Source organism: Bombina bombina, chromosome 5 (assembly GCF_027579735.1).
Source record: "Bombina bombina isolate aBomBom1 chromosome 5, aBomBom1.pri, whole genome shotgun sequence".
Taxonomy (NCBI): domain Eukaryota; kingdom Metazoa; phylum Chordata; class Amphibia; order Anura; family Bombinatoridae; genus Bombina; species Bombina bombina.
The window spans coordinates 845,874,198-845,900,474 of record NC_069503.1 but is presented as its reverse complement, the minus strand read 5'-3'; the positions used below and the strand labels follow the sequence as shown (position 1 = coordinate 845,900,474).

Sequence of the window (26,277 nt, the reverse complement as noted above, 5' to 3'; positions counted from 1 at the left end):
GCAGGGAATTATGTTATCGAGTTATCGAGTACCAAACATAAAATCACCTTGTTTGCGGACGATATCACTATTTTCTCGGCAGATCCTTCCAGCACGATACCTAGGCTCTTGGATATCTTACAGGCCTTTAGGGACCTCTCTTTTTACAAACTCAATGTCTCCAAGACTGAGATTTATTGGTGGGGATACACTCAGGACTATATCCTTAAATTGAAGGATAAATTTAATTTTAAGTGGACAAGTGAACAGATCACTCATCTAGGTGTGCGGATATCCAATAGTGTAGCACAAATGGTCAAAGATAATTATCTACCCCTCCTGATGGAATTGTGTACCCTTAAACACACATGGGATCACAGGTCTATCTCCTGGATGGGGCGCTAAGCCTCCCTTAAAATGTCCTTTCTCCTGAAACTCACTTATCTTTTTCGATGCCTCCCAATTAAGATCCCCATGCATCTCTTGCTGCAATTTCAGAGTGAGATAAATTTTATCTGGCAGGGTAAGACTCCCAGAATTGCCGGTGGAGGGAAATTGAGCAGGCCTCATTGCCCCCCAATGTCTTCCTTTGATTTGATCTGGACCCCATTGCACTGTCATAGATTTCTGAGTATTCATAACGCAGTCATTCTAGAATGCCTCTCAGTTTGAGATAGGATTCAACACCATCAGCTAATTGCCCCTTACCCCTCCCCGATCACCTTGGTAGCGGGTCTTTTATGGGACTTGCGGAGACTCACCCTAATATATTGGCTCGACTGGAGGTTTGGCAGGTCTCAGACTTCTGGTCTACGACCCAACAAGATGGGTTTATTGAGCTATCCCACTTGGAATCTCGCGCAGACATTCCCCCCCATCCCCCCATTCTACATTTTAAAGTTTTAAGAGTCAAAAGCTTCCTCCCGCTTCCTCCCACCCTCTTACCCCTTGGGTGTCCATCTGGTGTGGGGGTCACAGGCTTGTCAAACCACTGACGACACACTAAAATTAACTAGAGGGCCCTTTGCCTTCCGAGCCAGCCATGAACCTACTCAGGTGGGATGCACTCTTACACACTCACATTCCAGTTGACACCTGGCAAAAACCATCCTACTGACGAAGAAATCACTACACTGCATAACTATGTTCGAGACTTATTACAAAGTCATCTCTCACTGGTACCTTGTTAAACGCGGCTATCCAAAATGTTTCCTGGCACTTCCCCCCTTTGCTGGAGAGGTTGTGGTCTTCCTGGGGATATGTTACATACTTGGTGGGAATGCCCCAAAATTACACCCCTCTGGGATAAGGGATTTCGTGCCCTAACCGACATGGGAATTAGGGTACCCAACAGCCCAGACTCTGCCCTTCTACACCTGGGCTTACACACCTTGACTAAGCACCATAGCTTAATAAGTATCTACCTACTCTCCTTCATCAAAACAAATATAGCTAGAGTGTGGAAAAAAGAACTACCCCCTAGATGGGGAGGTATTGAAGGTACGATGGCCTTTCTCTACACTGGGGAGAAGGCTATATATTATGATCTAAATAAATCTGATCTGTTTGAAATGGCATGGGCTGACTGGAAAGCTAGACATGAGACCTCCCGGCGCCCATCTGCCACAGCACAGGACCCTCCCACCAACTAACTGAAACATTACTTAACTGTACCTGCCACTGGGACGGCCTCCTTAAGGAGATAGCTAGGATCTGCTTCTCTCCTCTACTTACCCACCCTCCCACTCCTCCTCTGTTCCCCTTCACTCTTCCTTCTACCCCCTTACCACCCTTATAAGACTTAAGGTATCATATTAAGCACACATTTGCATCTTATGTTTTACTGTTATGATATTCATACTTACTTATGTGGAGAACTGTTTAAATAACAACGTATTGTTTATGATTGTTTTGGACAATTGTGTCCGATCCTCTTTCAAGTGTCTATTTGCGTAGGGGACCTGCGCATGCCCAATTGTTGTCACTTCTTTTTCAAAAAGAAATAACAAAAAAAAAAATTGAACAAAAAAGTTATAAAGGCTCAAAGTGCTTTAACATTGAGATACAGATGCGTGTCTAAACATGGATATGTATATATATATATATATATATATATATATATATATATATATATATATATATATATATATATATATATATATATATATATATATATAGTCCAGGGTGTGTGCACTCTCACAAGCTCTCATCAACTGCCAGGGTGCTATAAAAAGATGATTCAGAATGTAGAAATAAGCACTCACTGGACTTCAGTCAACTGTGACAAAAATAAATCCTTTATTGTGACGTTTCGGGACACAAACAGTCCCTTCCTCTGACAAACAACTGCTGTAAACTGTGGCTTTTTAAAGATCTTTGTGACACTCCCCCTCAGTCACAGCCAATCATGGCTGCCCGTGTGCAAACAAATCAGTGACTCATAATAACCAAACGTAAGTGCATATACGTTTCTGCAAAATTTCAGTGTATATACAGGTACATTTCATTATTTATAGTGAAACATAGGAAAACCTTCGGCTAGATTACGAGTTGTGCGTTAGGCTGAAAAAGCAGCCTCCTAAGCAGGTCCTAACGCTGTTTTTTCACTACCGCTGCTATTACGAGTCTTGTAGGTTTATGGGCACCGCACACTTCTTTGGCCTTACCACAAAACGACTTAAACTTCATAAACCCTTTTTTCTATGGGACTCCCGCCTCGCAAACACTAGTTAAATATTATTAACCCCTAATCTGCCGTCCCTAACATCGCAGCCACCTAAATTAATCTTATTAACCCCTAATCTGCCACTCCGGACACCGCCACCACCTACATTATACTTATTAACCCCTAATCTGCTGCCCCAACATTGCCGACACCTACATTATATTTATTAACCCCTAATCTGCCATCCCCAATGTCGCAGCAACCTACCTACACTTATTAAACCCTACTCTGCCGCCCCCAACGTCGCCGCCACTATAATAAACATATTAACCCCTAAACCGCCGCACTCCCGCCTCGCAAACACTATTTAAATATTATTAACCCCTAATCTGCCATCCCTAACATCGCCGCCACCTACCTACATTTATTAACCCCTAATCTGCCGCCCCCAACGTCGCCGCCACTATACTAAATGTATTAACAACTAAACCTAAGTCTAACCCTAACACCCCCTAACTTAAATATAATTACAATAAATCTGAATAAATATTAATATTATTAACTAAATAATTCCTATTTAAAAATAAATACCTATAAAATAAACCCTAAGATAGCTACAATATCACTAATAGTTACATTGTAGCTATATTAGGGTTTATTTTTGTTTTACAGGCAAGTTTGTATTTATTTATTTTTTTATAAACATTTTTTATTGAGGCAGGTAGACACTGTGACAACAAATAACCAGTTTACATGCAGAAATTAAAAAAAAAGGTCAGGTGATCATTTCAGCTATCAAAAGATGACAATAACATAAATATAACATTTCTATGTTGTCTGAACAACCAAAAAAACAAAAAAAAAATGAATAGTAGCTAAGTAAACTGCATGTAAGTGTTTGATACCTCTTTTTCTATAAACCATAGGCAAAGAATAAAGAATCATAGGCCTAGATTTGGAGTTTGTCGGTAGCCGTGAAAACCAGCGTTAGAGGCTCCTAACGCTGGTTTTAGGCTACCGCCGGTATTTGGAGTCACTCAAAATAGGGTCTAACGCTCACTTTTCAGCCGTGACTTTTCCATACCGCAGATCCCCTTACGTCAATTGCGTATCCTATCTTTTCAATTGGATTTTTCTAACTCCGGTATTTAGAGTCGTTTCTGAAGTGAGCGTTAGACATCTAACGACAAAACTCCAGCCGCAGGAAAAAAGTCAGTAGTTAAGAGCTTTCTGGGCTAACGCCAGTTTCTAAAGCTCTTAACTACTGTACTCTAAAGTACACTAACACCCATAAACTACCTATGTACCCCTAAACCGAGGTCCCCCCACATCGCCGCCACTCGAATAAAAATTTTTAACCCCTAATCTGCCGACCGCCACCTACGTTATCCTTATGTACCCCTAATCTGCTCTCCCTAACACCGCCGACCCCTGTATTATATTTATTAACCCCTAATCTGCCCCCCTCAACGTCGCCTCCATCTGCCTACACTTATTAACCCCTAATCTGCCGACCGCAAAGCGCCGCCACCTACGTTATCCTTATGTACCCCTAATCTGCTGCCCCTAACACCGCCGACCCCTATATTATATTTATTAACCCCTAATCTGCCCCCCTCAATGTCGCCTCCACCTGCCTACACTTATTAACCCCTAATCTGCCGAGCGGACCTGAGCGCTACTATAATAAAGTTATTAACCCCTAATCCGCCTCACTAACCCTATAATAAATAGTATTAACCCCTAATCTGCCCTCCCTAACATCGCCGACACCTAACTTCAATTATTAACCCCTAATCTGCCGACTGGAGCTCACCGCTACTCTAATAAATGTATTAACCCCTAAAGCTAAGTCTAACCCTAACACTAACACCCCCCTAAGTTAAATATAATTTACATCTAACGAAATTAATTAACTCTTATTAAATAAATTATTCCTATTTAAAGCTAAATACTTACCTGTAAAATAAATCCTAATATAGCTACAATATAAATTATAATTATATTACAGCTATTTTAGGATTTATATTTATTTTACAGGTAACTTTGTAATTATTTTAGCCAGTTACAATAGCTATTAAATAGTTAAGAACTATTTAATAGCTAAAATAGTTAAAATAATTACAAAATTACCTGTAAAATAAATACTAACCTAAGTTACAATTAAACTATCAATAAATTAATTAAATAAACTACCTACAATTACCTACAATTAACCTAACACTACACTATCAATAAATTAATTAAATACAATTCCTACAAATAAATACAATTAAATAAACTAGCTAAAGTACAAAAAATAAAAAAGAACTAAGTTACAAAAAATAAAAAAATATTTACAAACATAAGAAAAATATTACAACAATTTTAAACTAATTACACCTACTCTAAGCCCCCTAATAAAACAACAAAGCCCCCCAAAATAAAAAATGCCCTACCCTATTCTAAATTACTAAAGTTAAAAGCTCTTTTACCTTACCAGCCCTGAACAGGGCCCTTTGCGGGGCATGCCCCAAGAAATTCAGCTCTTTTGCCTGTAAAAAAAAAACATACAATACCCCCCCCAACATTACAACCCACCACCCACATACCCCTAATCTAACCCAAACCCCCCTTAAATAAACCTAACACTAAGCCCCTGAAGATCATCCTACCTTGTCTTCACCTCACCAGGTATCACCGATCCGTCCTGGCTCCAAAATCTTCATCCAACCCAAGCGGGGGTTGGCGATCCATCATCCGGTGGCTGAAGAGGTCTAGAAGAGGCTCCAAAGTCTTCATCCTATCCGGGAAGAAGAGGCGATCCGGACCGGCAACCATCTTGATCCAAGCGGCATCTTCTATCTTCATCCGATGACGACCGGCTCCATCCTGAAGACCTCCACCGCGGACCTATCTTCTTCCGGCGACGTCCAAATGAAGAATGACGGTTCCTTTAAGGGACGTCATCCAAGATGGCGTCCCTCGAATTCCGATTGGCTGATAGGATTCTATCAGCCAATCGGAATTAAGGTAGGAATATTCTGATTGGCTGATGGAATCAGCCAATCAGAATCAAGTTCAATCCGATTGGCTGAGGTCTTCAGGATGGAGCCGGTCTTCATCGGATGAAGATAGAAGATGCCGCTTGGATCAAGATGGTTGCCGGTCCCGGATAGGATGAAGACTTTGGAGCCTCTTCTGGACCTCTTCAGCCACCGGATGATGGATCGCCGCTTGGGTTGGATGAAGATTTTGGAGCCAGGACGGATCGGTGATACCTGGTGAGGTGAAGACAAGGTAGCATGATCTTCAGGGGCTTAGCGTTAGGTTTATTTAAGGGGGGTTTGGGTTAGATTAGGGGTATGTGGGTGGTGGGTTGTAATGTTGGGGGGGGTATTGTATGTTTTTTTTTTACAGGCAAAAGAGCTGAATTTCTTGGGGCATGCCCCGCAAAGGGCCCTGTTCAGGGCTGGTAAGGTAAAAGAGCTTTTAACTTTAGTAATTTAGAATAGGGTAGGGCATTTTTTTTATTTTGGGGGCTTTGTTGTTTTATTAGGGGGCTTAGAGTAGGTGTAATTAGTTTAAAATTGTTGTAATATTTTTCTTATGTTTGTAAATATTTTTTTATTTTTTGTAACTTAGTTCTTTTTTATTTTTTGTACTTTAGCTAGTTTATTTAATTGTATTTATTTGTAGGAATTGTATTTAATTTATTGATAGTGTAGTGTTAGGTTAATTGTAGGTAATTGTAGGTAGTTTATTTAATTAATTTATTGATAGTTTAATTGTAACTTAGGTTAGTATTTATTTTACAGGTAATTTTGTAATTATTTTAACTATTTTAGCTATTAAATAGTTCTTAACTATTTAATAGCTATTGTACCTGGTTAAAATAATTACAAAGTTGCCTGTAAAATAAATATTAATCCTAAAATAGCTACAATGTAATTATAATTTATATTGTAGCTATATTAGGGTTTATTTTACAGGTAAGTATTTAGCTTTAAATAGGAATAATTTATTTAATAAGAGTTAATTAATTTCGTTAGATTAAAATTATATTTAATTTAGGGGGGTGTTAGTGTTAGGGTTAGACTTAGCTTTAGGGGTTAATCCATTTATTAGAATAGCGGTGAGGTCCGGTCGTCAGATTAGGGGTTAATAATTGAAGTTAGGTGTCGGCGATGTTAGGGAGGGCAGATTAGGGGTTAATACTATTTATTATAGGGTTAGTGAGGCGGATTAGGGGTTAATAACTTTATTATAATAGCGGTGCGGTCCGCTCGGCAGATTAGGGGTTAATAAGTGTAGGCAGGTGGAGGCGACGTTGAGGGGGGCAGATTAGGGGTTAATAAATATAATATAGGGGTCGGCGATGTTAGGGCAGCAGATTAGGGGTACATAGGGATAATGTAAGTAGCGGCGGTTTACGGAGCGGCAGATTAGGGGTTACAAATAAAATGCAGGTGTCAGCGATAGCGGGGGCGGCAGAATAGGGGTTAATAAGTGTAAGGTTAGGGGTGTTTAGACTCGGGCTACATGTTAGAGTGTTAGGTGCAGACGTAGGAAGTGTTTCCGCATAGCAAACAATGGGGCTGCGTTAAGAGCTGAACGAGGCTTTTTTGCAGGTGTTAGGTTTTTTTTCAGCTCAAACAGCCCCATTGTTTCCTATGGGGGAATCGTGCACGAGCACGTTTTTGAGGCTGGCCGCGTCCGTAAGCAACTCTGGTATTAAGAGTTGAAGCTGCGTTAAAAATGCTCTACGCTCCTTTTTTGGAGCCTAACGCAGCCTTTATGTGGACTCTCAATACCAGAGTTATTTTTATGGTGCGGCCAGAAAAAAGCCGGCGTTAGTTTTTCGGGTCGTTACCGACAAAACTCCAAATCTAGCCGATAGTATGTTGTTGGTGTAAGTATTTATATATCCTATGAGAGGGTCATATGTCATACAGAGGGCTCTATGAGTTAGATTAGCTAGTTATCTCTGAAAGGGAAAGATGCCCAAAGTAGATGGTGAGGTAAGATAGTAGATACACCTTCACGTATGAATAGGTAGCATTATGGTTTGGATAATGATTGTAAGGGACAGCGGGCAAGAGCCGCTTTAAGTAATTGTAGGAGGGGGGTAAAAGGGGGAGCATTTCCGGAAAATTAATAGTATTAAGGTATTATTATTATGCAGCTTAACAGAAGAGGGGTTACACTTGGCCTCATAATAGGAGAAATATGTGGACTAATAGATATTTAGTAGACTCGCCTTATTTAAATCTAGGGTACTAGGTAAAGTAAAGATCCCTGTATTATTTATGGTGTGAGATGCATAACAAGGGTATGCGTTCAGGCTATTGGGGTGTAGAAAAGGGGATCTATATACTAATTGAGATGCCCTATGATGGGATCTGGGTTATATGCAAAAGTAAAGAGTAAGCTAATTTGCAATCTGAGCTATTGGGTAGGGAAAGATGCTGTTCCCTGTACTGTGTTATCTATGACTAGCTGGATGAATAAGGATAGTTTGTAAACTACTTAGGTACAATGTGATTAATACGTTTGTATTTATTTTAACTAGGTAGAATAGTTACTAAATAGTTATGAACTATTTAATAACTACCTAGCTAAAATAAATACAAAAGTACCTGTAAAATAAAACCTAACCTAAGTTACAATAACACCTAACACTACACTACAATTAAATAAATTAAATTAAAAACAATTAAATAAATTAAATTAAATTAGCTAAATTAAAAAATAAAAACACTAAATTGCAGAAAATAAAAAACTAATTACAAGATCTTTAAACTAATTACACCTAATCTAATAGCCCTATCAAAATAAAAAAGCCCCCCCAAAATAAAAAAAACCCTAGCCTAAACTAAACTATCAATAGCCCTTAAAATAGCCTTTTGCGGGGCATTGCCCCAAAGTAATCATCTCTTTTACCTATAAAAAAATACAAACAACCCCCCCAACAGTAAAACCCACCACCCACACAACCAACCCCCCAAATAAAATACTAACTAAAAAAACTAAGCTCCCTATTGCCCTGAAAAGGACATTTGGATGGGCATTGCCCTTAAATGGGCATTTAGCTCTATTGCAGCCCAAATCCCTAACCTAAAAAACAAACCCACCCAATACACCCTTAAAAAACCTAAGACTAACCCCCTGAAGATCGACTTACAGTTCTGAAGACCGGACATCCATCCTCAAGGAAGCGGCAGAAGTCCTCATCCAACCGGGCCGAAGTCCTCAACAAAGCCGGGAGAAGTCTTCATCCCAGACGGGCAGAAGTCTTCATTCAGATAGCATCTTCTATCTTCATCCATCCGGCGCGGAGCGGGTCCATCTTCAAGACATCCGACGCGGAGCATCCTCTTCATCCGGAGTCTTCTTACTGAATGACGGTTTCTTTAAATGACGTCATCCAAGATGGCGTCCCTTAGATTCCAATTGGCTGATAGAATTCTATCAGTCAATCGGAATTAAGGTAGAAAAAATCCTATTGGCTGATGCAATTTGTATGTATGTGTATATATATATATATATATATATATATATATATATACATATGTGTGTGTGTGCATTGAAGCCCTTTGCAGTCAAGTAGATGTACATGTAAAAGCATATTTATGCAATATTCTTATTTAATAAGGTGTTATAGTGTTTTTACTGTAAATATTTCACATTCCAATGTTCTGTACATATATATATATATATATATATATATATATATATATATATATATATATATATATATATATATATATATATATATAAAAGTATAAATATATATTTGTTTAAAAAAGTGTCATATATATATATATATATATATATATATATATATATATACAGGGAGTGCAGAATTATTAGGCAAATGAGTATTTTGACCACATCATCCTCTTTATGCATGTTGTCTTACTCCAAGCTGTATAGGCTCGAAAGCCTACTACCAATTAAGCATATTAGGTGATGTGCATCTCTGTAATGAGAAGGGGTGTGGTCTAATGACATCAACACCCTATATCAGATGTGCATAATTATTAGGCAACTTCCTTTCCTTTGGCAAAATGGGTCAAAAGAAGGACTTGACAGGCTCAGAAAAGTCAAAAATAGTGAGATATCTTGCAGAGGGATGCAGCACTCTTAAAATTGCAAAGCTTCTGAAGCGTGATCATCGAACAATCAAGCGTTTCATTCAAAATAGTCAACAGGGTCGCAAGAAGCGTGTGGAAAAAACAAGGCGCAAAATAACTGCCCATGAACTGAGAAAAGTCAAGCGTGCAGCTGCCAAGATGCCACTTGCCACCAGTTTGGCCATATTTCAGAGCTGCAACATCACTGGAGTGCCCAAAAGCACAAGGTGTGCAATACTCAGAGACATGGCCAAGGTAAGAAAGGCTGAAAGACGACCACCACTGAACAAGACACACAAGCTGAAACGTCAAGACTGGGCCAAGAAATATCTCAAGACTGATTTTTCTAAGGTTTTATGGACTGATGAAATGAGAGTGAGTCTTGATGGGCCAGATGGATGGGCCCGTGGCTGGATTGGTAAAGGGCAGAGAGCTCCAGTCCGACTCAGACGCCAGCAAGGTGGAGGTGGAGTACTGGTTTGGGCTGGTATCATCAAAGATGAGCTTGTGGGGCCTTTTCGGGTTGAGGATGGAGTCAAGCTCATCTCCCAGTCCTACTGCCAGTTTCTGGAAGACACCTTCTTCAAGCAGTGGTACAGGAAGAAGTCTGCATCCTTCAAGAAAAACATGATTTTCATGCAGGACAATGCTCCATCACACGCGTCCAAGTACTCCACAGCGTGGCTGGCAAGAAAGGGTATAAAAGAAGAAAATCTAATGACATGGCCTCCTTGTTCACCTGATCTGAACCCCATTGAGAACCTGTGGTCCATCATCAAATGTGAGATTTACAAAGAGGGAAAACAGTACACCTCTCTGAACAGTGTCTGGGAGGCTGTGGTTGCTGCTGCACGCAATGTTGATGGTGAACAGATCAAAACACTGACAGAATCCATGGATGGCAGGCTTTTGAGTGTCCTTGCAAAGAAAGGTGGCTATATTGGTCACTGATTTGTTTTTGTTTTGTTTTTGAATGTCAGAAATGTATATTTGTGAATGTTGAGATGTTATATTGGTTTCACTGGTAAAAAATAAATAATTGAAATGGGTATATATTTGTTTTTTGTTAAGTTGCCTAATAATTATGCACAGTAATAGTCACCTGCACACACAGATATCCCCCTAAAATAGCTATAACTAAAAACAAACTAAAAACTACTTCCAAAACTATTCAGCTTTGATATTAATGAGTTTTTTGGGTTCATTGAGAACATGGTTGTTGTTCAATAATAAAATTAATCCTCAAAAATACAACTTGCCTAATAATTCTGCACTCCCTGTATATATATTTATTTATGTATAAATAGAACATATCCAGTTACGTAAAGAACATTGGAAAATTAAATATGCATAATTTCATGTTGAGTTAGTGCTATTGAGAAATTTTTATTGTGTTTGCGCGAGAGAGTGGGGTGTTTTTTTTCAACTTTTTTCTCCATTGACTTCTATCAGGGTACGCGTGAACGCGATTGCGATTTTTGAATTTCAACTTTTTGCGCAAGTCAGGTTACCACTGGAGAAAAAACAGTTTACTTTCAACTTGTAATACCAGCGCAACCCGACTAGTGTAAAACTGAAAATCCTAGCCCTAAGTAAACAAATTTCTCATCATTATAAATATTATATAATACTAAATGAAACTAGAGTTTATTGACTTTAAAGTTCCTATTTTGTATAGATAAGAATAGAAATTGAAGTTAGGTTTCTATGCTGTGTAAATACATAATCCAGTATATAAAATGAAAAAAATACACTATAAGAGTTCTATATTGTACATTTATACTGAGTGTATCATGTAGTTTACAGAGCAAGCTTTATTGAATCTCTGTGAAACATCAATTTGATATCATACAGATATTCAGCGGTTTGCAGCAATTTATCGTTATCTCCAGTGGAGGACATTAAGTGCATTTCATGTCTAATTACCCCAAATAAGTGTCCTCAAATTAGCTATTATATAGCTTTGTATATTCTTACACAAAATATTGTATGTACTCCCAAAAGATAACACTATAAGCTTTAGCCATGCCACAATGTGTCCCTTATTGACTGTTTCAAGTATTAGGAGTTCATCTTTGTTTTTGTTTTTTTGGTCTTTTCAACAATATAATATATGATTTACTTTTTAGGATGGGACCACCCCACTGTGGATAGCATCACAAGTTGGCCATAGTGAAGTGGTGCGAGTGCTGCTTCTAAGAGGCGCTGACCGAGATGCTGCACGCCTTGTAAGTTTATACAACTCGGCTATTAACCTGTTTGTTGCCATAACTTTATTGGGCAGTCAAATGCTTAGGCTGCATCCTTGGCAGTCTGTTATCTACATTCTGTTATTATTTATGGAATTCCCATATGCCAATGTGATATGTTGTATATGTTATAACATAGCATATAAATGTTGCTCAAAATATAGGTATTTAGGTTTCCTCATCTCAAGTCCCTAACCAGATAAGGAAAGAAAGAAATGCTGAGAGACCCTATGAGGTAACACACCGGTCCGCAAATTTCACTCTTTCTCATTTTCTGCTCTGAGCTATTATATAACATGATTGTATATAAAGCTCTCTCACTAAGGATCCTGGTCGCAAACATTCCCCAGCATGAAGTGAGATATCACACCAACCCTCACAGGAGAAGATCTCATTCAATTCTCAAAAAAGATGGCTGATCCCAACTGAGTTGCAAGCTGCCTTCCATAGACAGTAATGAAGCTTTCTGGGATGAAATATCTTGCAGGAGAGAGCGAATGGTACAGGGAGCAGATGTCACTGATAGCAACATTTGTTTTGAAGTACATATAAATTAAACATTTTCTCAGAGTGCTTTAAAGGGACAGTCTAGGCCAAAATAAACTTTCATGATTCAGATAGGGCATGTAATTTTAAAATTTTTTCCAATTTACGTTAATCACCAATTTTGCTTTGTTCTCTTGGTATTCTTAGTTGAAAGCTTGTTAGGTGTTAGTTCATGTATTTCATATAGATAACACTGTGCTCGTGCACGTGAAGTTATCTGGGAGCAGGCACTGATTGGCTAAACTGCAAGTCTGTCAAAAGAACTGAAATAAAGGGTCAGTTTGCAGAGGCTTAGATACAAGGTAATTACAGAGGTAAAAAGTGTATTTATATAACTGTGTTGGTTATGCAAAACTGGGTAATGGGTAATAAAAGGATTATCTATATTTTACAACAATAAAAATTTTGGTGTAGACTGTCCCTTTAACTTGCATTTACTTCCTATGTCTAGCAGTATAATGAATGAATTGTGTATCTCAAGAAAAACTCCCTAGCATACATTTGTAGAGTTAAATCAGTAAAACCTCCATGAGTAAAATTCTTAAGGAATTCCATGGATTGGCTGGTCTCTCCCCCCCCTCTCCCCTCTATCTTCAACTTTTAACTCTTCATCCCTCCACCCCCCTCCCCTTTCCCCCTCACCATTTTTCTCATACTTATCTCCTCCTTCTTTCCTCCCTTTGGTATAATTCAGCTCAATCTTATCTGAAGACCCAACATAAGAGCCCGGTTAAGGATGTGGGTCAGCAGGTCCTGACCGGGACTACCTACCATTATATAGAAAGATAAGTGGACTGGCTCAACGGTATTTCAAATATTATATGTAACAATGTGAACATTGTTTTTATGTTGTTTTGTTGTTTTTTTGCTTCAATATGTTAAAAATGTTTTAAAAAAATGGGACAATTGCTGCATTTATGGGGCGAGATACAGATTACATATGTGGCGTATTTTTCAGCACAACTGCTGAAACCCACGTTGCCCATAAGTTCACCTTGCACATCGGATGAATCACATAAACCGTGCCGCCAAATGATATACTGGCCTAAGTCGTAAAAACTGGCGAAGTTCAGAAATGTGTGCAAATACACATTTCTGGTGTCACCAGTAATTTACGCCAGTATATAATCTTGCATGCGTAACTAAAAAATAAATACAAGTTAAATTCACACCTAAAAATCTAAACTGGAAAAAATAAATAAACCGACACGTCAAAACACCATTCAAAACCCTCCATCCCCCCACATCAAAATCACTAATAAAAGTTATTAACCCCTAAACCGCCATCCCCCCTCATCGAAATCACTAATAAAAGTTATTAACCCCTAAAATGCCACACACACCCCACATCAAAAAACACCTAATTAAACTATTAACCCCTAATCTGCCAACCACCCACATTGCCAACACTTAGTTAAAATATTAACACCTAAACCGCCTAAATTTAGCAAATAGGGCATTTAGCTCTTTTTCAGCCTATGAAATATAAAAAAGCCCTAATCTAAAAAAAAAAAACACCTCAAAAATAAAAAAAACCCTAAACCCAAAATGGATACTCACCATTGTTGAAGTATGGCAAAACATCTTCATCGCAGCGGTAAAAGATCTTCATCCAGGCTGCTCCATCTTCATCCATCACTGGACCATCTTCTATCTTCATCCCGGTGGCAGCGGCTGCTCCAGTGAGGTCTTCTGCGCGGTTGGTCCTCATCTTCATCCAGGCGACACGGAGGTCCTCTTTATGCAATCTCTCGCCGCACACTGAAGATTGAATGCAAGGTACCCCTTTTATATAGGCAGGGTCGCCATCAGGAGGTGACAGGGGTGACTCCTGTCAGGGGCCCATGAGGCAAGAACAACTATTTTTTAAAAAAAATGTTGGCAGCCACCAGAGCGTGGGAAATGTTATTACAAAGAGTAAAGCATTAGCATTTGAGAGGATTTCTGAGTGTGCACTAAATCACTATGCACATTGTTAGACAGACTCGGCACTTCAGTTTGTACAGAGTCAGACAGCAGATCACTTTCATTTGCAGAGGAGGTAGGACTTACTTATTAAATGTTTTTTATTTCTTTGTGCAATTTCAGATTGTAACTTCAGTGTGGTAGTTGTTGTATGGTGGGGCCAGGGGTCCATAAAAACACTTTTTTTTAGCAATATGCAGCAGTGTATTTATGATTATTTGACAATGCTGTAGAAATTCTATATTTAATGCCATGCAGAAATGTTTCCTCCTCAATACACAAATGGTATGTGCCCTATTGGCAGATATGAGTTTTTTTAATTAACCCCTTGAGTGCTAACCACGGCTCAAAGCCGTCGCTAGCACTCAACCATCTTTTTTATTATTATTAGTATTATCAGGTATTTATAAAGCGCCAACAGATGAAAACATTACAAGGATGCATTACAAACACAAACAAACAAGTACAGTATTGGGGTACATTACAGTTGTAGGTGCAATAATGAGTTATACAAAAGGAGAGTAATGACCTGCCCTTGAGCACAATCAGTAGTAGTTCACTTTAAATACAAAGAGGCCTAGTTATCAACGTGTCAACTTACCTGCCTTCGCCGGCCCAATACGCCCGCCTAAGATCGCCTACCATCGCCACCGCTGACCTGAAAAATTTCGCCTAAGTTATCAATAAATCTGTCAAAAAGCCGCGTGCCAAGTACGGGGCGATGAGCAGCAAACTGTGATAGTTATCACTCATCCGATCTTGCTGCTCTTCGGCTTTTTGACAGCTTTCTTGCTAGCCTGTCACTAAGCACCCACACTAACTACACTGTTCTACCCCCTATACCGGTGCCCCCGGAGCCTCCCGCAACTAAATAAAGTCAGTAACCCCTAAACCGCCGCTCCTAGACCCCGCCGCAACTATAATAAATGTATTAACCCCTAAACCGCCGCTCCCGGACACCGCCGCAACCTACATTATACCTAGTAACCCCTATCCTGCCCCCCCATACCGTCGCCCTCTATAATAAAGTTATTAACCCCTATCCTACTGATCCCGCACCTCGCCGCAACTAAATAAATAGTTTAACCCCTAAACCACCGCTCCCGGACCCCGCCGCAACCTATATTAAAATTATTAACCCCTAATCTGCCCCCCCCTATACCGTCGCCACCTATAATACATTTATTAACCCCTATCCCCCCACTACACCGCTGCCACTGTAATAAATTTATTAACCTCTAAACCTAAGTCTAACACTAACCCTAAAAACCCCCTAACTTAAATATTAATTAAATAAATCTAAATAATATTTCTATTATTAACTAAATTAATCCTATTTAAAACTAAATACTTACCTTTAAAATAAACCCTAATATAGCTACAATATAAATAATAATTATATTGTAGCTATCTTAGGATTTATTTTTATTTTACAGGTAACTTTCAATTTATTTTAACTAGGTACAATAGCTATTAAATAGTTATTAACTATTTAATAGCTTACCTAGCTAAAATAAACAGAAATTTACCTGTAAAATAAAAACTAACCTAAGTTACAATTACACCTAACACTACACTATACTTTAATAAATTATTCCTATTTAAAACTAAATACTTACCTTTAAAATAAACCCTAAGATAGCTACAATGTAATTAATAATTACATTGTAGCTATTTTAGGATTTATATTTATTTTACAGGTAACTTTGTATTTATTTTTGCTAGTTAGAATAGTTATTAAATAGTTATTAACTATTTAATAACTACCTAGCTAAAAGAAATACAAAATTACCTGTAAAATAAATCCTAACCTGATCATAACAGCCAATAGAATGCAATCTCAATCTGATTGGTTGATTGGATCAGCCAATCGGATTGAACTTCAATCTGATTGGATGATTCAATCAGCCAATCAGATTTTTCCTACCTTAATTCCGATTGGCTGATAGAATCCTATCAGCCAATCGGAATTGAAGGGACGCCATCTTGGATGACGTCCCTTAAAGGAGCCTTCATTCGTCGGTTGTCCGTCGGGAAAGAAGGATGTTCCGCGTCGGCGGGATGAAGATGGATCCTGAAGAAAGAAGATTGAAGACCCCGCTTGGAAGATGACATCGCCCGGATGGAAGACTTCTTCAGCGCCGCTTGGAAGATGACATCACCCGGATGGAAGACTTCTTCAGCACCGCCTGGATGATGACTTCATCGGATGGAAGACTTCTTCAGCGCCCCATGGAAGATCACTTCTGCCGTTCTGGATCTCCTCTTTGGTTCCATCGGTGGGTCGGCTGGCTGAAGACAACTCAAGGTAGGATGATCTTCAGTGGGGTAGTTTTTATTTAAGGGGGGTTGGGTTAGATTAGGGGTATAGTGTAGTGTTAGGTGTAATTGTAACTTAGGTTAGTTTTTATTTTACAGGTAAATTTTTCTTTATTTTAGCTAGGTAGCTATTAAATAGTTAATAACTATTTAATAGCTATTGTACCTAGTTAAAATAAATTGAAAGTTACCTGTAAAATAAATATAAATCCTAAGATAGCTACAATATAATTATTATTTATATTGTAGCTATATTAGGGTTTATTTTAAAGGTAAGTATTTAGTTTTAAATAGGATTAATTTAGTTAATAATATAAATATTATTTAGATTTATTTAATTAATATTTAAGTTGGGGGGTGTTAGGGTTAGTGTTAGACTTAGGTTTAGGGGTTAATAATTTTATTACAGTGGCGGCGGTGTAGGGAGGGCAGGATAGGGGTTAATAAATGTATTATAGGTGTAGGGGGGGCAGATTAGGGGTTAATAAGTTTAAAATAGGTTGCGGCGGGGTCAGGGAGTGGCGGTTTAGGGGTTAAACTATTTATTTAGTTGCGGCGAGGTGCGCGATCAGCAGGATAGGGGTTAATAACTTTATTATAGAGGGCGGCGGTATAGGGGGGGCAGGATAGGGGTTACTAGGTATCATGTAGGTGGCGGCGGGGTCTGGGAGCGGCAGTTTAGGGGTTAATACATATATTATAGTTGTGGCGGGGTCAGGGAGCGGCGGTTTAGGGGTTAATATGTATAGAGTAGCTTGCGGTGGGCTCCGGGAGCGGCGGTTTAGGGGGTAATAACTTTATATAGTTGCAGCGGTGTAGGGGGGGCAGATAAGGGGTGTTTAGACTCGGGGTACATGTTAGGGTGTTAGGTGTAGACAGCTCCCATAGAAATCAATGGGATGTCTGGCAGCAGCAGACTTGTACTTTCGCTATGGTCAGACTCCCATTGATTCCTATGGGATCCGCCGCCTCCAGGGCGGCGGATTGAAAACCAGGTACGCTGGGCCGGAAAAGTGCCGAGCGTACCTGCTAGTTTTTTGATAACTAGCAAAAGTGGTCAGATTGTGCGGCACTTGTGTGCAGAACATCTGGAGTGACGTAAGAATCGATCTGTGTCGGACTGAGTCTGGCGGATCAAAGCTTACGTCACTAAATTCTACTTTTGCCGGTCTCTAGCCTTTGATAACTAAGGCGAATCAGCCTTGCCACAAATACGCTGCGGAATTCCAGCGTATTTGAGGTTGACGGCTTGATAACTAGGCCTCAAAGTGTCCTGCAGATAGAAAGGCTCTCAAGCTTACAATCTAAGGGAGAGGGAATGGACTCGAAAGGTAAGGGAAATAAGTCTGATATAAGGCAGGGTAAACTGAGAGTGGGTGGTGTGGCAAGAAAATGAGGGTTGGGAGAGTGTAACAGAATATGGTAAAAAGTCAGTACAGAGGCTGTGAGTGTGAATTTTTGTCTCTAACCTGGTTCGTTAGCGACAGCTGCACCTAATTGCTGTTAGGAGGTGTTTATATATTAAGGTAAACACCAGGGTGGGAGGTGGAGGGAGGCTTGGGGGGCTAGTGCGTGCAATTTTCAGAGATATTGCTATAGGTGTGAGCTTGAAATTTGCAGGGAGATTTTGAGCAATCTGGGGTCTCCCACCGACTCCTACCCTCAGGGCCGTCTTTAATAGTGACTGGACCCTGGGCAAAAATTTTCTTGCCCCCCCCCCCCCACCCCATGCAATTTTGCTCTCCACCCCATCATCCCAAAAAACAACTAAATCAATTTATTTTATAATTTTTTTAAAAATTATTAGCCCAGCAGTTAATCATCACTGCTGGGCTAATCATTTTTAAAAAATGAAATAAATTGCAGTATGTGAAACTGGACCTAAGCAGTATTAATAATTAAATACATATATAAATTCCTCCACTGTGGATTCATTTAATATTCTTTTGAAAGTGATTCTGGTGTGAGTTTAGCTGGTTAAAGAGATTTAGGGCAGCCAACAGGAGCAAAGCAAGTTAAAGACTGAGGAGGAAGCATGGAGGTGCAGACAAATATAAGTTTACTGACTTAAACAGCAGAACTACTATGGTAAGCTGTAAAATCTGAGACAGAGAGAAAACAAAAACTATAAAAATAAACCTTACATTAATGTGTGAAGTATCAGCATGACACTATGGGGCCTAGTTATCAAGCCGTCAACCTCAAATATGCTGGAATTCCGCAGCGTATTTGCGGCGAGGCTGATTCGCCTTAGTTATCAAGCCCTAGACACCGGCAAAAGTAGAATTTTGTGACGTAAGCTTAGATCCGCCGGACTCATATAGAAACATATAGATATTGACGGCAGATAAGAGCCATAGGCCCAGCAAGTCTGCCCGACCTTACCTAACAGTATAAACTTATCTAGTTCGTAGGATAGCCCTATGCTTGTCCCATGCATTTTTAAAGTCCCCCACAGTGTTTGTTGCTACTACCTCTTGAGGAAGTTTATTCCATAAATTAATCACTCTTTCTGTAAAGAAGTGCTTCCTCAAATTACTCCTGAATCTACTACCCTTTAGCTTGAGCTCATGACCCCTTGTTCTTGAATTTTCCATTTTATGTAAAATACCCACAGCCTCAGTTTTTACTAAACCCTTTAATGTACTTGAAAGTTGCTATCATATCACCTCTTTCCCTTCTCTCCTCTAAGCTATACATATTTAGGTCATTGAGCCTATCCTGGTAAGTTTTATTTTTTAGACCATGTACCATTTTGGTAGCCCTCCTTTGCACAGATTCAAGTTTGTTAATATCCTTCTGAAGATATGGCCTCCAGAACTGCACACAATACTCAAGATGAGGCCTAACTAATGATCTATAAAGTGGCATAAGAACCTTACTATTTCTGCTGCAAATACCTCTACCAATACATCCAAGCATTCTGCTAGCCTTACTCGCTGCATTACTACATTGTTTACTAAGTTTTAAATCATCTGAAATAATAATTCCCAAGTCCTGTAACAGTCAGTAAAGTGTCATTGAGTCTGTAATTAACATTTGGATTTTTCTTCCCTATTGCATTATTTTACACTTTGCTGTGTTAAACTTTAGATCCCAGTCGTTTGTCCAATCCTCCAATTGTTGTATATCACTTCTCATTTTGTCTACCCCCCCTGGAACATCCACTCTGTTGCAAATTTTTGTATCATCTGCAAAGAGACATACTTTCCCCTGTAGCCCTTTGCTGATATCACAGATAAATATGTTAAACAAAACAGGCCCCAGAACTGACCCCTGAGGAACACCACTAGTAACAGCCCCCTCTGCTGAATGAACTCCATTTACTAAGACACTTTGTTTTCTGTCCTTAAGCCAGCATTCCACCCAGTTCACAATTTTGAATCTAGACCAAGGAGATATAGTTTGTGAATAAGTTTATTGTGTGGGACGGTGTCAAATGCTTTGCTGAAATCTAGATATGCTACATCAACTGCTCCTCCCTTGTCTAATACTTTTGTTACATAATCAAAGAAGTCAATTAGATTAGTCTGACATGATCTCCCTGAAGTAAAACCATGCTGATTTTGGTCCTCTAAATTGTTTGTCTTTATGTAAGTCATAATTCTTTCTTTTAAGAGGCTTTCCATTAATTTCCCTACTACTGAAGTTAAACTAACTGGCCTGAAGTTGCCAGATTCTTCTCTACTGCCCTTTTTATGAAGAGGTATTACATTTGCTATTCTCCAATCATCTGGGACTCAGTCCGACACAGATCGATGCTTATGTCACTACAGATGTTCCGCTCGGCACTTTTCCGGCCCAGCGTACCTGGTTTTCAAACCGGCGGATCCCATAGGAATCAATGGGAGTCTGACCATAGTGAAAGTTCATATTCGCTGCTGCCAGACATCCCATTGATTCCTATGGGAGATGTCTACACCTAACACCCTAACATGTACCCCGAGTCTAAACACCTCTAATCTGTCCTCCCCTATACCGCCGCAACTAAATAAAGTGTTTACCCCCTAAACCGCCGCTCCCGGTGCCCACCGCAACTATAATATATGTATTAACCCCTAAACCGTCGCTCCCGGTGCCAACCGCAACTATAATATATATATTAACCCTTAAACCGCCGCTCCCGGACCCCGCCGCCACCTACATTATACCTATTAACAAAAGCAGAAATAGGCAGGCACTCTCCAAACCGCAAAGTGTTTAAAAGCAATAACACTTTATTGGAACATTTAAAAGAATAAATGCAGACAAGGCAGTAAAGGTAACAGACAGCCTAACATGTTTCACGCCACAACAGGCGCTTACTCATAGACTAAAGTCTGTGTCTAAACTCAACACCTTTATTTGAAAGCGAGGCGGCAAAGTTAACCCCCTCACATCCAAACAAAAGTGAAAACAAATAGAGTAAAAACATTACCTATATGTAAGACACTGTGTATTATATGGCTCAGATTTATAATATTAAAGTTATAAATACCAACTAAGGCTTTGTTTACCTAGTTTCTAATTGTTCTCAATGCTTGTCACATCTTAAAGAAAGATAGATATTTGTTTAGTATGCATTTTGAGAATAATAAGAAAGTGAAAAACATAGTTTATAAGCGATTGTGACATAATAGTATTGCAACCAGTGATGTGCTGTGACTTCAGAGGCTGGTGAGGCAGTGTCTAGGAATCGGATACGCCTTCATTCTTTAGATATCCTTTGTTGAAGAAATAGCAATTGCACATGGGCGAGCCAATATCTATATGCAGCCACCATTCAGTATCTACTGAGCATATTTAGATATGATTTTCAACAAAGGATATCTGATTTTCTTCATTCCTTTGATATCCTTTGTTGAAAAGCATATCTAAATATGCCTTTAAGCTATCGAGCATATTTAGATATGAATTTCAACAAAGGATATCTGATTTCCTTCATTCTTTTGATATCCTTTGTGGACAAGCATATCTAAATATGCTCAGTAGCTAATGAGCATATTTAGATATGATTTTCAACAAAGGATATCAAAAGAATGAAGGAAATCAGATATCCTTTGTTGAAATTCATATCTAAATATGCTCAATAGCTACTGAGCATATTTAGATATGCTTTTCAACAAAGGATATCAAAAGAATGAAGAAAATCAGATATCCTTTGTTGAAATTCATATCTAAATATGCTCAGTAGCTACAGAGCATATTTAGATATGCTTTTCAAAGGATATGTGTGTGTGTGTGTAGTGTATATCTGCATGTGTATGTATATGTGTGTAATTGTATACATGTGTGTGTGTTTAGTGTATATCTGCTTGTGTATGTATATGTGTGTAATTGTATACATGTGTGTGTTTAGTGTATATCTGCATGTGTATGTATATGTGTGTATACATGTGTGTGTGTTTAGCATATATCTGCATGTGTATGTATATGTGTGTATACATGTGTGTGTTTAGTGTATATCTGCATGTATATGTATATGTGTGTATACATTTGTGTGTGTTTTTGCCTTTACAACAACACAAGTACATTAGTTATCATAATATCTAGTTGCAAGTTCAACACATACAAACCAAAATAATGTAACATGTCTATCTATTGTACGTTGTATTATTTATATCTAGAAATAAATCTCACCTCCATCTTAGCAAAAAGAAGAAAAAGAAAAAAGAGAAAACTTTGTGGCCCTTTGAGACAGAAGTTTGGACACCCCACAATCTACAAGAACACAAGTATGTGTGTTATAAATAATATCAACTAACTAACTTCATCAAGTGCCGCCAGCCGCCACCTACCTAAAAAAAGAATGTGATTCAATAGATTGGCAGCCTCAGTCACTCACTATAAGTCAGACTCAGAGTCACACAAAGCTCCCTCCCAATAGCCCCCACTCTTCATTTAACCAGGTATATTTTTCACAATTGAGCAGTGACAGCCATTTTAGCCCATGGCTGCTAGTAACATAAAAATCAACATTTTGTCTCTCTGCAGTCTGCACTCTGCACCACAAATGAACAGCAGTTTGACCCCCTTGACTGCCACTTATTTACTTCTGCTCCATATTTGTAATGCAGTGATGCATATGAGATATTTTACATTAATTAAACCTATGGACTTTAAAAAACTGGACAAATAAATAACTAGTATCAATAATTTCCACTACATATTGCCTATTATTTAAATACACCTCTCCTCATTTACATCTTGCCTTCCCTAGGTAGAACAAAAAATTGACTTGCAAATTTTTGGATATGGACAGTTGGACACCATTGATAATTGGGGGTATTTCAGTAATTATTGGGGTTCTTAGCAGCCCCAAGATCCCTCTTGAGCTGACTCAATAGGTGAGAGGTTACATAAAATGGGTGACTTGATTTAATAATAATTATTACTAGTAGTAGTAAATAACCAAAAACAGGCTACAGCTTTTATAGTGACTGAGACGACAAGGAAGTTGGTTTCTTATTCAAGCTGTTTCTTATTCGGGAAATTCTGTTTCTTATTCATGGAAGTTGGTTTCTTATTCAATTTTTTTGTCAGACTGCTTTAAATTTACTTTAAAATAAAAAAATCGGTTTTATTAAAATAATAATATGATTCATATAATGTAGTTACACAGAGGTGGAATCTCTTTATATAACAATTAGATATACAAACTTGAAGAAAGGGCATACGTTGGCACCACTACAAATATTACTATTTTGAATAAATAACATATATTTTCAAAGGGTTAATAACCATTCGGCCACTGATTTCACTATGATTTTATACAGGGTAGATCCCATTCCCCCTCCATGTCATTCAATTGTTTTTAGCCTGGCCCAATGGTGTTTTTGCCACAGAAATTGATGCCAACACTGGCATAGGTCACATAATTCTCATTTTTGAATAAGTAACAGATATTTTCAAAGGGTTAATAACCATTGGGCCACTGATTTCACTATAAATTTATACAGGGTAGATCCCCCTCCATGTCATGCAATTGTTTTTAGCCTGGCCCAATGGTGTTTTTGGCACAGAAATTGATGCCAACACTGGCATAGGTGACATAATTCTCATTTTTGAATAAGTAACAGATATTTTCAAAGGGTTAATAACCATTGGGCCACTGATTTCACTTTGAATATATACAGGGCAGATCCTCTTCCATGCCATGCAATTGTTTTTAGCCTGGCACAATGGTGTTTTGGCACAGAAATTGATGCCAACCCTGGCATAGGTGACATAATTCTCATTTTTGAATAAGTAACCGATATTTTCAAAGGGTTAATAACCATTGGGCCAGGCTAAAAACAATAGCATGGCATGGAGGGGGATCTACCCTGTAGATATTCATAGTGAAATCAGTGGCCCAATGGTTATTAACCCTTTGAAAATATCTGTTACTTATTCAAAATTGAGAATTATGTCACCTATGCCAGGGTTGGCATCAATTTCTGTGCCCAAAACACCATTGGGCCAGGCTAAAAACAATTGCATGGCATGGAGGGGGATCTACCCTGTATATATTCATAGTGAAATCAGTGGCCCAATGGTTATTAACCCTTTGAAAATATATGTTATTTATTCAAAATAGTAATATTTGTAGTGGTGCCAGCGTATGCCCTTTTTTCAAGTTTGTATATCTGTTATATAAAGAGATTCCACCTCTGTGTAACTACATTTATATGAATCATATTATTATTTTAATAAAACCTATTTTTTTATTTTAAAAAAAATTGAATAAGAAACCAACTTCCATGAATAAGAAACAGAATTTCCCGAATAAGAAACAGCTTGAATAAGAAACCAACTTCCTTGTCGTGTGACTGAGCCTGCTGGGGCCCTGGGCCATCTTTTCTTTTCTTTTAGGCGGCACTAAGTTGAAGTTAGATAACTTGAGCTGAACTTGTCAACTTGATATACATTTATTACAACGAACTTGCAGCCTCGCTGCCTCTATAGTCAAGGGAAGTGACTTGAGTCACTTGACTATTTTGGCAGCGAGGCTGCAAGTTCGTTGTAATAAAGGTATAAGTTCAACTTCAACTCACGTTATCTAACTTCAACTTAGTGCCGCACTGCCGCCTAAAATAAAAGATTGGCCCAGGGCCCCAGCAGGCTCAGGAGGACAGGAGTCACTATAAAAGGCTGAGGCCCGCCACCGCCACTGACAGTCTGACACCTACCTAAATCAATCTAATAGTAATCACAATTATTATATCACAATACATAGTCGATTCGAACTTCGAAGTTAACACAGTCACTGTCACACAACAACAACAGAAGAAGACAGTGAGTCAGTCAACCTGAACCCCAACCCCGCCACCACTGACCTACCTAAAAAGATGCGCCGCCGCCAAATATAGATAACAAGTACAACAAGACAAGTTGAAGTAGTCTTCTACGCTCCGGTTGCATGCAGAGGCATAACTAGAAACCACAGGGCCCAGGTGCAAGAATCTAAGAAGGGCCCCTCACCCCCCCACCCCCCACCCAAAAAAGTGAGTTTTAAACATATATTATTATTTTTTTTAACATTTATTACAGAAAAAATGTGAATCAGATCACGTCTGCAAAAGGAGGTACCCTGTGCGAACTGTCTGTGAGATGGTCTGACCCCCCCCTATTACTGTATATAGTGACACTGTTTAACCCACCAGTACTGTATATAGTGAGTCAGTGACACAGTCTGTAATCTGCCGGTGAGATGGCTGGCCTGACCCTACCAGCCCCAGTACTTTATGTCACAGACTACTGTGGTCACTTTATAGTCCTGCCCCCCCATACTGTATATAGTGGTACTGTATAGTGACACTGTTTACCCCCTCCCCTCATGCTGTAGTAACAAGGTCTGTAATTTGATGGTTCCACAAACAAACACAATTGCGACCTCAGCACCCCCTGTAGCTTTGCCCCTGGACAGACAATAAGCACTGTGATATTACTGTGACACTGGCACCAATTAGCTCAGACAATAAGCATTGTGATATTACTGTGACACTGGTACAAATTATCTGAGACAGATAATAAGCACTGTGATATTAATGTGACACTGGCACCAATTAGCTCAGACAATAAGCACTGTGATATTACTGTGACAGTAATATCACAGTGCTTATTGTCTGAGATAATTGGTGCCAGTGTCACAGTAATATCACAGTGCTTATTGTCTGAGATGCTTGGTGCCAGTGTCACAGTAGTATCACAGTGCTTATTGTCTGAGATAATTGGTGCCAGTGTCACAGTAATATCACAGTGTTTATTGTCTGAGATACTTGGTGCCAGTGTCACAATAATATCACAGTGCTTATTGTCTGAGATACTTGGTGCCAGTGTCACAGTAATATCACAGTGTTTATTGTCTGAGATAATTGGTGCCAGTGTCACAATAATATCACAGTGCTTATTGTCTGAGATAATTGGTGCCAGTGTCACAGTAATATCACAGTGCTTATTGTCTGAGATGCTTGGTGCC

At 38.9% G+C, this 26,277-nt stretch overlaps 1 protein-coding gene across 2 annotated transcripts in view; it reads left to right on the top strand.

Moving 5' to 3' along the window:
• The window catches only part of ANKRD29 (ankyrin repeat domain 29), a 338,553-nt gene that overhangs the window by 233,219 nt on the left and 79,057 nt on the right, over positions 1-26,277 (top strand). For both annotated transcript variants that reach the window (XM_053714978.1, XM_053714979.1), the window contains one exon: positions 11,889-11,987. In XM_053714978.1, the coding sequence (XP_053570953.1) occupies positions 11,889-11,987 (99 nt within the window). The remainder of the gene's footprint in view (positions 1-11,888; positions 11,988-26,277) is intronic.